The sequence below is a fragment of the Macrotis lagotis genome, chromosome 6, assembly GCF_037893015.1.
Source record: "Macrotis lagotis isolate mMagLag1 chromosome 6, bilby.v1.9.chrom.fasta, whole genome shotgun sequence".
Classification (NCBI taxonomy): Eukaryota; Metazoa; Chordata; class Mammalia; order Peramelemorphia; family Peramelidae; genus Macrotis; species Macrotis lagotis.
In genome coordinates this window covers 94,248,000-94,260,039 of record NC_133663.1, presented here as the reverse complement: position 1 = coordinate 94,260,039, position 12,040 = coordinate 94,248,000, and the positions used below count along the sequence as shown (strand labels likewise).

General features: G+C 36.8%; 1 protein-coding gene across 5 annotated transcripts in view; it reads right to left on the bottom strand.

The window, feature by feature from the left end:
- EPSTI1 (epithelial stromal interaction 1) overlaps positions 1 to 12,040 on the bottom strand; it is a 122,747-nt gene that overhangs the window by 20,936 nt on the left and 89,771 nt on the right. For 4 of the 5 annotated variants that reach the window (XM_074191723.1, XM_074191724.1, XM_074191727.1 and 1 more), the window contains 2 exons: positions 7,574 to 7,647; positions 900 to 999 (listed from right to left, as the gene is read on the bottom strand). In XM_074191723.1, coding sequence (XP_074047824.1) covers positions 912 to 999; positions 7,574 to 7,647 — 162 coding nt within the window. In that variant the 3' untranslated portion in view covers positions 900 to 911. Of the gene's footprint in view, positions 1 to 899; positions 1,000 to 7,572; positions 7,648 to 12,040 lie in introns of those variants that run through there. The other variant, XM_074191725.1, reaches the window with a different exon arrangement.

The window sequence follows — 12,040 nt, the reverse complement described above, 5'->3', positions numbered from 1 at the left end:
AATCCGTAAGCCTATTAGATTCATTAAGCAGTCTCAAAATAATGACTTTTCTCCTTCAAATATTCATTTAAACTTGTTTTTTTTTCCTCGATATGCCAGTTCATCTAATTCGGCAACAATTTTTAAAATCTCCCCCATTCTCTTTGCAGATGTCTATTTCCTCACTACCCATCCTTTGAGAAAACATATTTGTTAACTTAGAGATTTAAATTTTCAGAGTCAGTTCAAGTATATTTGGGCCCCTGGGGCAAGATAACAAGATTCATTTCCACTATCAAAGTTTACTGTGGCTTCAGTGCCTTCACTCCTCAGGTCACCTAAATGTGAACCACAAATTGTGACAAAGACTCCAGAGTTCTTTTCTTTCCTGACATCCTGAGAATTTTTTTTTTTAAGTTCCTCATGGTAGGTTGTTTCTTGATAGCCTTTTGTTGTTTTAAACAATGGAAAAACTATTCCCTCAAATGTTCATTTTCCTTGAAAGATTGTGTTTCTGGATCATTCTGTTTGGCCAGTTATCTTTGGATAAAAATCTTCTGGAACATCCTTTAAAAAGTTCATTTATTTTTGCTTTAGGTCTGGACACTGGGAGATGATAAAAAAAAAATCCTGTATTTCAGGCAATCAAGCTGAGAATGAAGGGCAAGTGTCATTTTTCATTTTGATAAGCCAATGTTGAAATTGGACCCTTTTATTTCCTCCCCGGCCACTTTCCCTCAGATGCTATTGTGGAATTTATAGTAATCACACATCACACTGGCTGATTGCCCATCACAAATGCCAAGTGACTAATATCTAGGGAAAAGGCTACATTAAAAAAAAATTCTCATTGTTTTAACTTAACTCTGAAAGATAACTTTTTTTTTGGTAGGGGGAGGGAAGAAAGTAAAAAAACTCACCTAGCCACTACCTCAATTCATATTTCCAAAGTCTTCTAATGGATGGAGGCCACTTGGTTGACTTTTGCCTTGTATCAGGTCCAGAAAAGCATTATTTATCCTTAAAAACAATGAAAAATGAAAGTTAGTGGAAAGTCTGCTGCAGGCTTGGGAGATTTTGGAGAACCTAATGTGCTATGTGAACCGACTGTACAGATTGCTTCCCCCCGCCCCAGCTTAGGAGAAATCTGTGGCAACCTTTTTTCCACATAAACTATCCTAACATGCTGATAACAGACCCATGCACTGGAATTGGTGTCAACCTTGGCTCAGAGCAGCAGGGCCTAAATGCTGGGTTTTACACTCTTACCAGCTTGTGGCAGCCCCATCCCCATCCCCAGAGCCGCAATAATCCTGCAGAGACAGCTACATCCCACCCCTCGGGGGATATGACATGCCAGATAGGAACCCCAGGGGCTGTCCTAGGACAGGAGGCAACAGATGGGGGCAACCTTGGCTTTGGCAGACCAAAACGTAGAAAAAAACAGTGGAAACTGAACTGAGAAGTGCTCAACAGAGCAGGGTTGGGTTTTTTTTTTGGGGGGGGGTCTCAATGCAGTGACAGAGAGACACTCCTCCTTTGGCCCCAAGTCAATAGTGGCCTTTTGGAGGAGTCTCACAGGAGCAGGGCTTTGAAGAGAGACAGGAAAAGGTAGCATAAGAAGGGAGAGAAGCCTAGGAATGGCTGGAGAACAAAGAGGCATTGACTTTCCCAACTCTTTCTCCCCAGACTATATGAGATGTTTCAGAACTGAAAGCTAATATCACACTATTCCCTACTCGTGAAATGCATGGGACCAAGAGAATGAGAGCAATATGTAGGACCTTAATATTCTTTAGCATAATCTTCTGTAATGGGATGCTTTTAATTGATATGAGGCATTGAGATAGGCAAAGTACATAGAGATCTAGACTTGATGTTGAGAAAAATTGAGTTTGAATCCTGCCTCAGAGACTTACTTGCCATGTGACCCTTAACAAGTCACTTAACTTCTGTGTCTCAGTTTTCTCATCTGAAAAATGGATATAATGATTGCACCTACCTAGCCCTACAAATGGATAACATACTAAAGCACCTTGCAAAGTTTCTTATTTTCATTATTATCATTATCATTATCATCATCATCATCATCATTATTATTATTTCCTCAAGTCAGACACTGGAGTTGGAACAACTCTATAACATGACTTGGTCATCAGGATAACAGAACTTTTCATCTCAGATGATTAGAGCTATCATAAATTTAAGGTACTTCATGCCAGAACTTCAATATGTAGTTTTTTTTCCTCTTAAAAAGATACTAATGCATTTTTTTTGGCAAGGCAATGGGGTCAAGTGACTTGCCCAAGGTCACACAGTTAGGCAATTATTAAATGTCTGAGGATGGATTTGAACTCAGATCCTCTGAATCCAGGGCCTGTGCTCTATCCACTGTGCCACCTAGTCACCCCTGACATTTTAAAAGTTTTTTCTTTAAATAGTCTAACTTTATTAAATTTTATTTCCTTGCTTATAAAAGAAATGATTTAAAACAATTCTTATATGATGGGAAGAGAACATCTTGAAAATATTCCTCTTAGAAGGATCTATCATTAGCATGATCAAAATTTTGTTTTACCAACTACTTAATAGTCATTTTGTGTTTTCATGACTATTAGAGCCCTTCTGAAGAAAGTTTATGTTTTCATTTTGTTCAAAGTACCATAGTAATTTCTAAAAGGAAATGATGTGGGCTATTTCTGGATTATAGTTTTATAGCCAAGTAAAGATAAGGAAGGGAGAAAGGGGAAGGGGACAATGATTTTAAAATGGAATTTTTTAATAGGTACCTGGTGATACAAAAGTCTTAGGGAAAAAAAAATCATTGAAGGTAACCAGGAACCAGTATCATCTCAAACACATAAGCACAAGAGGCAGATGGCAGGTAGAACATAGGATTTAAAGCCAGGAAGAATTGAGTTCAAATCCAGCCCCAGACACTTAGTTGTGTGATCATGGGAAAGTCAATCAATCTCCATCAGTTTCAGTTTCCCCATCTCTAAAATGAGAATTATAATAGCACCTAAACCATAAAGTTGTTGTGAGGTTCAAGTAAGATGGCAAAAGGTAAAATACTATATTAGATTAGATAGACAGGCAGGTAGGGCAATGGAAGGATGGGTAGATACATACATACATATATACATACTTACATACATGAATACATACGTATAAACGTAAATACATTCATACATAGACACATAGGTAGGTATATGAATGGATGAATAGAATGGATAGGTGAATGGATAGTTAGATGGATAGACAGATAAACAAGTTTATAAATGAAAGAATGGAGAGGTAGACAGAGAGATAGATATTAATATATAACTATAACACTATTTTCATGATATATTTCCTGTTTTCTATGTGCATTCTTTTCAAATTCTGAAAAAATACTAGCCTGATCACTCAGGGATAACAGTCCATGTCCAATTATTGCTTTGGAGAATTAGGCACAAAAAAGATACTCAGAAAATGTGATTTTTAAGAAGAATAACTGTCTTATAAGGCCTTAAAATATTCATTAAGAAATTGGATACTTTTTGTAATTATTTAATCTTTTCCTAGATACCAAGAGCAGGCAGTGTTCCTGCTCAGTATAAGGTAATGAACCAATCAATAAGTAGTTATTAAGCACTTACTATGTTCCAAGGATTGTGCTAGGCAAGATTGTATGTAATTCTGTATTATTACATACATATTTCACATACATGTGAATACATACAAATAAATTATAAAAGCCAAGAAAAAAAGAAGCTCAAACCTCACCAGGGATTTGAACTGGATATATCATTGGATTCAGGAAATATTTTGACATTCACTTTAAACATGTTCAATACTTTAGAATATAATCTCTGATTATTTCTTTTTATTTAATTTTTGTATCCCCAGTGGCTCATAAAGTAACTAAAACAAATTGTCTTTATAGAAATGGTCATCAACCAAAAGATCCATAATTTTTGTTATTATGGGTACCACATGTTTGCCAAAAAAAAAAATTCATCATCTGATGGCCAACATGCTAGTGATGAGCCTCTCTAAACTTAGCTGGGGCCCTTGCCAGACTTGTGTGTTAAAAAAAAATCTCCCTGTTTGAATTTACACTTTTCTGGTGGACTTCAAGAACCCACAGTCTCTCAAAGTCACAAAATGATTACACTCTTTGACCAGAGATAACACTGCTAGGCCTCTAATGAAAAGGGATGAAGGAAAAAGAGAAAAAGGAATGATACATACAAAAATATTTATATTAGTTCTTTTTCTAATTGGCAAAGAACTAGAAACTAAGAGGATGCCCATCAACTGGGGAATGGTTGGACAAATGATGATATAAATGTAATGTAATTCTAATTTTTTTATAAGATATGTTGAAAGGGACCATTTCAGAGAAATCTAAGAGGTTGTCTATGAACAGATATAGAATAAAATAACTAGAACCAAGAGGACAATTTATATAAATTAAGAACTCTGATCCCAGAGGACTGATGATAAAGTAAGTTCCCCTTGACTGAGAGGCAATGTTCTCAAACTACAGAAATAGATATATTTTGAACATTGCCAATGCAGGAATTTGTCATGCCTGACTATATATTTTCATTATAAGGGTTTCATTTTTCTTCCTTCTTTTCCACTGAGAGGAAAAAGAGAGCAGGAGAGAGAAAATAGATTTTTGTTCATTGAAAAAAGAACAAAATTAAAAATAAAATTCAAATATCTCCCTTAGAAAGTTGGGTTTGTCAAAAGAGAAGGGAGAAGGAAACCCAGGCTCAGTTCCACAGTACATCAAAGGAAAACTTCAATAGAGATTCAAAAATATATAAGCATAGTCATAGTTCACATTGCTCTCCTAATTTTTTATATAGTTGAGTAAAATAAAATAACCTTTCAGTACTTTTGAAGATTCAGGAAATTAATAATTTCATCTTAGTTACTAGTTGGTTCCATTTGGTTCCTAATCCTTGTTCAATCTTTTCTTTCTGGAATTTATATTCCACTCCCTCTGAATCACAGAGTCACAGAATATCAGGCTCAGGTGTCAGATGAGCTCATTATAGAACTCACTCTAAAAGAGTTTGGAGAAACCCCTGGAGGTCTCTATCCTGGAACTCCGGTCTAAGGTTTCTCCTCTAACAGGGAGACAGCTACCGTCCTTTTTGACCCTAATAAAATTATATCCCAGGAGAAAACCTCCCTAGGGTCCTTCCCACATATACAGCATCCAGCTCTTGCTATGGCCCTAAAAAAGAAGAGACAAGGTAATTTCTTAAGCTCCAATAATGAGGCCCCATGGTATGAAACATGCTTTAATGACAGGATCAGCTGTTAAGAAAACTGACGGCCGAGTTTGTTATTCTAGAGGATTTCTTTATGGATTAAATTTGGATGTAGCTTTTAATTATAACCAGTGCAAAAAGAATGGAGGGAGCAGAAAAATCCACTCTCTGACCCAATAGGCAGAGAATTCAACAGCACAGAAAATGAATTAAAAGAATCAAAGCCTAGGTTTCCAAAATATACAGATGCACATTTCCACCACTGATAAGGCATTTCATTTTTTTTTAAGGTGCCCCTTTGAAGGCCAGGTCCATAGAAATGGAGCCTGCCTATTAAAAGCTTGACCACTTTCTCTAAGGAGCTTAAAGGGCTCTCAGGCACAATCCAATTAATCCTCAGAGCATCCAGGAGAAATACAGGAACTTGCTATCAGGAAACTGGATTGTAAGAAATACAATAATGGGTTCCCCAATAGAAAGTACTTTTGCAAGAAATGAAATACAGCTAAAAGAAATTTGATTGAACTGATTAGATATGTCCAGTTTTTACTAAGAGGCAGTCTGGCTCATGAAATAAAATAACAGGACCATGCTATCAATACAGCCTCATCCATATTTCCTTAGATTCAACAAAATACTTTTATTGATTATTATTTTTCACATGTGAGAGACAATTTAGTCTCAAGTGAAGAATATGAGAATCCAGTTCTAATGATAATCACGATAGACAATCTTTTAAAGGTTTGTAAAGCATTTTATACACATTCTCATTTGATCTTCAGAACAACTCTGAAATAACAACCATTTTTACAGATGGCAAAACAGACTGAAAGTCACCAAGAACATAAGAATTCTTAAAAGCCCACAGAGGCAGGATTTTAACCCACTTCTCTACCTCCAAGTCCAATGTACAAATCATTATATTGTGTTGCCTCCCAATGATGTCAGTACCCATCATGTAAAGGTCATTTAGCAGCACCTGAAATTTCCATTTGTAAAATTAGACCAGCACCTCATTCTTCCCTTTCCTCTACTCACTAGTCTCTCTCTGGAGACATTTACTCTTTCCAGTCATGAAAGCTACCTCTATGGACTAAAAATGCCAGAACCTCCCACAAAGTGGTTCATGTTTAACTAGATCACTTCCAGAGAATACTGTTGGTCTCTGGCAGGGGTGACTTGTCTGGGCACTGGATTTTAGGGTACAATAATCAAGTCAGACTAAATGCTAGTGTTTAACAAACCTAGAAAAAAGCATACATTTTACTCTCCTTTTTCCCTTTTAAATAGCATTTTTTTAAAATGTTCACCATTGATTTAGGTAACTCCTAAGTGCAGCACCTACTCTACAAATTATAATCATAAGACAAGGAATGTGTTGTCCAAGACATTGAAAAATTAAAAAGATTGGCCCAGATCCCTCAGCCAGTATATGACTGAGGCAAGAATCGAATTCAGATCTTAACCCCAAGGTCAGTTTTCCATACACTACAATACACTATATTGTTTCTAAAAACTGAAGATAGGGGCAGCTAAGTAGCACAGTGGACAGAGCACCTGCCCTGAAGTCAGAAGTACCTGAGTTCAAATGCAGCCTCAGACACTTAATAATTACCTAGCTGTGTGGCCTTGGGCAATCCACTTAACCTCATTGCCTAACAAAAAAAAAAAAAAAAACCAAACCCAAAAAACAAACAAACAAAAAAAACCAGAAGGCATACTTACCTCATGAGGAAAAAAAAAAAACAATTTCCCGGAATTTGAGATATCCATTTAAATATTTTTGTTTGGTCTTTGTCAAAATAGGAACGAGTGGGTTTTATTTATCATTGAAATTTGGAGGCCCCAGGTTCTGGGGTTAAATCAATTTTACTGAAGTAGAATATGTATAGCACAGTGGGAATTGCTATTTCCCAAAAGGCCTCCTAAGGAGAAAGTATGTGCCCTGTGAGACAAGACATTCCACTGAAATATTACCTGGACACACACACACACACACACACAGTCTCGCTGTCGTTCGCTTTCTCTCTCTCTCTTCTCTCTCTCTCTCTAGGCTTCAGCTCAGACTACTTATCTTAGAATTCCATTTATTTCCATTTATGATCCACAATCACAATAGCACTGAAGATAGTATTACTTACTTACACACACACACACACACACACACACACACACACACACACACAATAATGTAAATTATAAAAAGTCAAGACAAAATCCCCAAATGTGCTTCATCCTATTGTGGTATTTTCCCAAGCATTAAGGAAACGTTATAGGCAGTTAATTTTAGCAAGAAGGCCTATTTTATTAGCCAATTATACCTCCTCTGTTCACGTTGGTGAGCTTTTGTTCTTTCCTCCTCTTGCCACTGTCGTTTAAGTTCTAGTAATTCACCCTGGGAACAATAAAGTGTGGGGGGAACAAACAAATGGTTTTTAATTAACATAGCTGTTCAGGAGACAACCAAATTAATTACATATTTAACCTTAACTCGTGTAATATTTCATTTCAGAAACTTTTACTTAACTTCGGTTTCTGTGAGAAATTAATTTCTTATATAATAAAACAACAGCCAAAATAATTATGGTTCAGTCAAAAATAGCCCCGCTCCGTGACTTCCAAAATTTGAGATATAAAGCTAATGAGTATTGTTCAACAAAGCACAAAACGTCTAGACTCTCAGGCACGAGATGTCATCTACATAGAAAGAAACATCTGTAGCATCAACTAGTCAGAATGTAAGGGACATACATCATCAGGCTTGCAGAGTCTAATTAACCTCTCCAGGTTTGACCCCAAATAACTTCACTTTGCATTTTTCTTTCACCTTTCTCCTACTGAAATCATACCAGCTTGCAGATTTCCTAGTGAACCAAGGCGAGTAAAATATATTCCCTTTGAAAATAAGGGTTCACCTATTTCAGGTAAGATACTTCTTTAAGACAGACCTCTAGGCTCCCTGGAGAGGTAATTTGTTGCAAATATGGCAAAGCTTGACTAGAATTGAATTACTTGCTCTAGGCCCACTGGTTGACTTCTGGGAAGTAGTAATTTATTTTATACAGGTGAGCATTTAACTTCCAAGAAAAGTATTTCACTTACCTTATATTCTACCCTAGAACTAGGTCTTAGATCTTCTGAATCCCCACAACAAATATGTGAGGAAGATATTAAGCATTATCTCCATTTCATAAGAGGAGGATCATAGGATCCAAAAAATGACTTGGACAGAGTTACAAAAGTCAAATCAGTGGCAGCGATGGGTAGCTGCTCTTGTAGAAAGAATGCTGAAAAGTCAAATGTTAAACATGATCTTGTACTCCAAAGGCACATGGAGTTCATTTGATAAAAAATATGCTGCTGAATGAAAAATTCTTGTTCAAGAAATTCTAGGATAGAAAGAGAAGATGACCTAGTCATGTGCTGAGGAAAAAAAAGAGAGTTCCATAGGTAACCTCTCAATGTCAGGAGGAATGAGAATGATTGCAGCATGGTGGATGGACCATCCTAAGGCAACCTAAAAGGACATGGTCAGTAGTCAAAAAGAGATAAACAGACATAGATAGAAGATATCTGGATCATTTTAGGGAACTTCCAAATTAACAAGATCCTCGATCTATTTGGTGTGTGTGTGTGTGTGTGTGTGTGTGTGTGTGTGTGTCTGTACACACATACATTTCAAATGATTTGACATCCATTATTCAGGGGGCCAATCAAGTATGTGAATCAAAAAATTCAAATATGACTTCCTATTGTATTATGAATGCTTCATCTTTACACCAACAAAAAGTGATCTATGTATTTAATCATTTACCTATAACTATGAATGATAGAGCACCAGGAGAGGATAACTTTCTGAAAAATGACATTCTAATAATATCATTGTATTTTTATATTATACTTTATAGTTTTTCAAAGTACTTCCACAAACACAACATCCTTGATTTCTAGGATAGGGATATGAGGTAAAGAAGCCAGACTGCCAACCTCATTTGAAAGGGGATGGGAAATTGAAAAGTTGAATCATCCATTTGAGGTCCCATGCTTAGTATGAGTTGGACTAGACTCAAGAGGATTCTTAACTTCCCCTAACCCTCCCTTGGGAGTCTGATGAAGATTATGGATTCATTATCAGAATATTTCTAAATACATAAAATAAAATACAAAGGATTACAAAGGAAACCAATTACATTGAGAGTTATCGAACTATTTTTTTAAATAAGTTCATTGACTCCAGGTTGAGCCCCTGGATCATAAGTTACCTGAGGCTTCTTCTAAATCTGAAATCCCAAGAAATAGTAGAATTATCTATCAGAAAGCCTGAGAGGTCATTCTGTTCAACAGGGCTGAATCTGGAACTGGATGACCTAGGTTTAAAACCTATTCTGCGATTTACACTTACATGACCTTGGGTAAGTCATTCACTTTTGTAAAATGAGGAGATGAACGAGTGACAATCTTTCTTGGATCTCTTGCCAACTCTTATTCTAGGATCCTAACAATGCCATTTGAATCATCATTTTTTTTTTTGCAAGGCAAACAGGGTTAAGTGGTTTGCCCAAGGCCACACAGTTAGGTAATTATTAAGTGTCTGAGACTGGATTTGAACCCAGGTACTCCTGACTCCAGGGCCAGTGTTTTATCCACTATACCACCTAGCCACCCCCATCATTTTCTTTTAAAGAAATAAAATGTAGGTCTTCTGACTCCCAGGCATAGTCTGGCAGCCTATATCCTAAATGGTAGCATCTAAGCCCAAGGGTGACCTTTTAATACTTCATTATACACCAGAAAAAGCAGCATATAAGAAAAATGCTGCAGTGGGATCATCAGCAACAGATTCTCTTGGGTGCATCCAGGGAAAGCTAATGCAGCCTTAAACTTAAATACTTTTTAACTGAGTATGTTATAACATGCTAAGATAGGCAATAATTTTTTCCTCTGTGTATTACTTTCTGTGTACACTATTTTCTCCCCAGTAGAATGAAAGCTTCTTGAGGTCAACGTTTTTCATTTTTATCTTTGTATTCTCACCAAGCACAGGGCAGCATCTGACCCTTAGTAAGGATTTGATGAATGCTTATTGAAGAACAGATATAATATGACTAATCTCCATCAATATTTTCCCATAATGTGGGGTAAGGCCCATGTCTTGTCCTGCCTTCCTGTTATAGAAATGTTTTCCTTAAAAGTTAATAAAGCTGTCCCTGAGACTTAATTCTTCCCTGCCTTCCTTGACATGGCTTCCTGGTCACCAAAAAGCACCAAATTCTACCCTCAAAGGTCCCCCGACTTGATAGATTCCTGAAGACTCACCATATCCTACTCTGATGACCAGATACATTGTATGTGGAAAATTGAGGAAACATTTCCAGTCATGCCACCATATCATTACTGCTCATCCTTGTTGTTTTAGTTCAAAGTAAATATTTTGCCAACTGTTCTATAACTTGCAAGTGCCTAATTTTGTCCCAATATTGAATTTGAGCTAGCATTGGACCCACCTCTAATAATAGGGATCAACAAAACCAAACCCTTCCCCTAAAACCATGAGACTTATGTGATGATGATAATAATGATGATAGTATAATGATGAGAAAGAATACCTTTACTGTAATACAAAACTGATGTATCCCAGAATCCTATTCCAGGAACTCAAATAAGATAGAAAATTTGTCATATGTTAATTGAAAAATATTGATTTTGATCTTGAAGAGACCCCAGAGAAGATCTAGTTCATCTTCCCTTTCCATTTTACATATGAGAAAACTGAAGCCGAGAAAGTGACTTCTTCAACACTGCAAGGGGAGTAAGTAGCAGCATCCTTTTTGACTGTAGTCATGAAACATAAGACTGCAAAGATATCATTTTCTAAAATAAAACAGTGTATGAGGACAGAGTGGGAAAGGGAGGGAAGGAGGGACAGTGCACATTCATCCTATTACAGAGACAAGAGAGCAGAGATAACAAAGCTCAGAGAGAGAACAGAGGAGGGGAACTAATGAGGCAGCTCAATGCCGGACTCCACAGGGCAGAGGGAGCAGAATGAAAGGCTTTGTGCATGGATGCTCTCCAGATGATTATTCGATAACCAGAAAAGTGTTTACCAGGAAAAGACTGGTTTCCCTGTGGTACCCAAGAGCATGCCCGCAACAAATTAATCTGTCCTGTTACACTGATGACTGTTTCAGGCAGCAGCATCACCGTACACTTGATGAGCTGTGCCTACCGGACTCATGCTGCTAACATATACAGACATGCAGCATCGATTTGGCCAGATGTATAATAGGGTCCTTTGTTCAAAAGCTCAGACTTTGGGGGGGGGGGGGAAGTAAATACCCTTTGAGCCAGGAGGAATCATAAGCATAGGCATTTGTGGAAGCTGTAATATTGTTAGATGTTTTCTCTCAAACACAAAAGATGGAGCCAGCAAAAGTTTCTGACTGTTAGAAGTTTAAATTGTTTCTATGGACATAATTCTGAATCTTAGATAAGCTTCATGAAACTGACGGCACTCAAGTACTCTGTCCAAAAGAAGATCAGAAAAGTTAGAATTAAAATATCACCTTTGAGATAATTTGGGGAAAAAATATAATGTACAGCAAACACTGAATTCCATTCAAATATTGATTAATATTCTACTCCATCAAAGAATGCTTTGTTAGCTAGTCGGAAATACCAAGATAAAAAAGACATACTCTTTTCCCCTACCAAGTTCACATTTTATAATTGGAAAGCTATAACAGATTTATAAAAATTGTAATGCACATTTTTAAGTGTCTAAGATT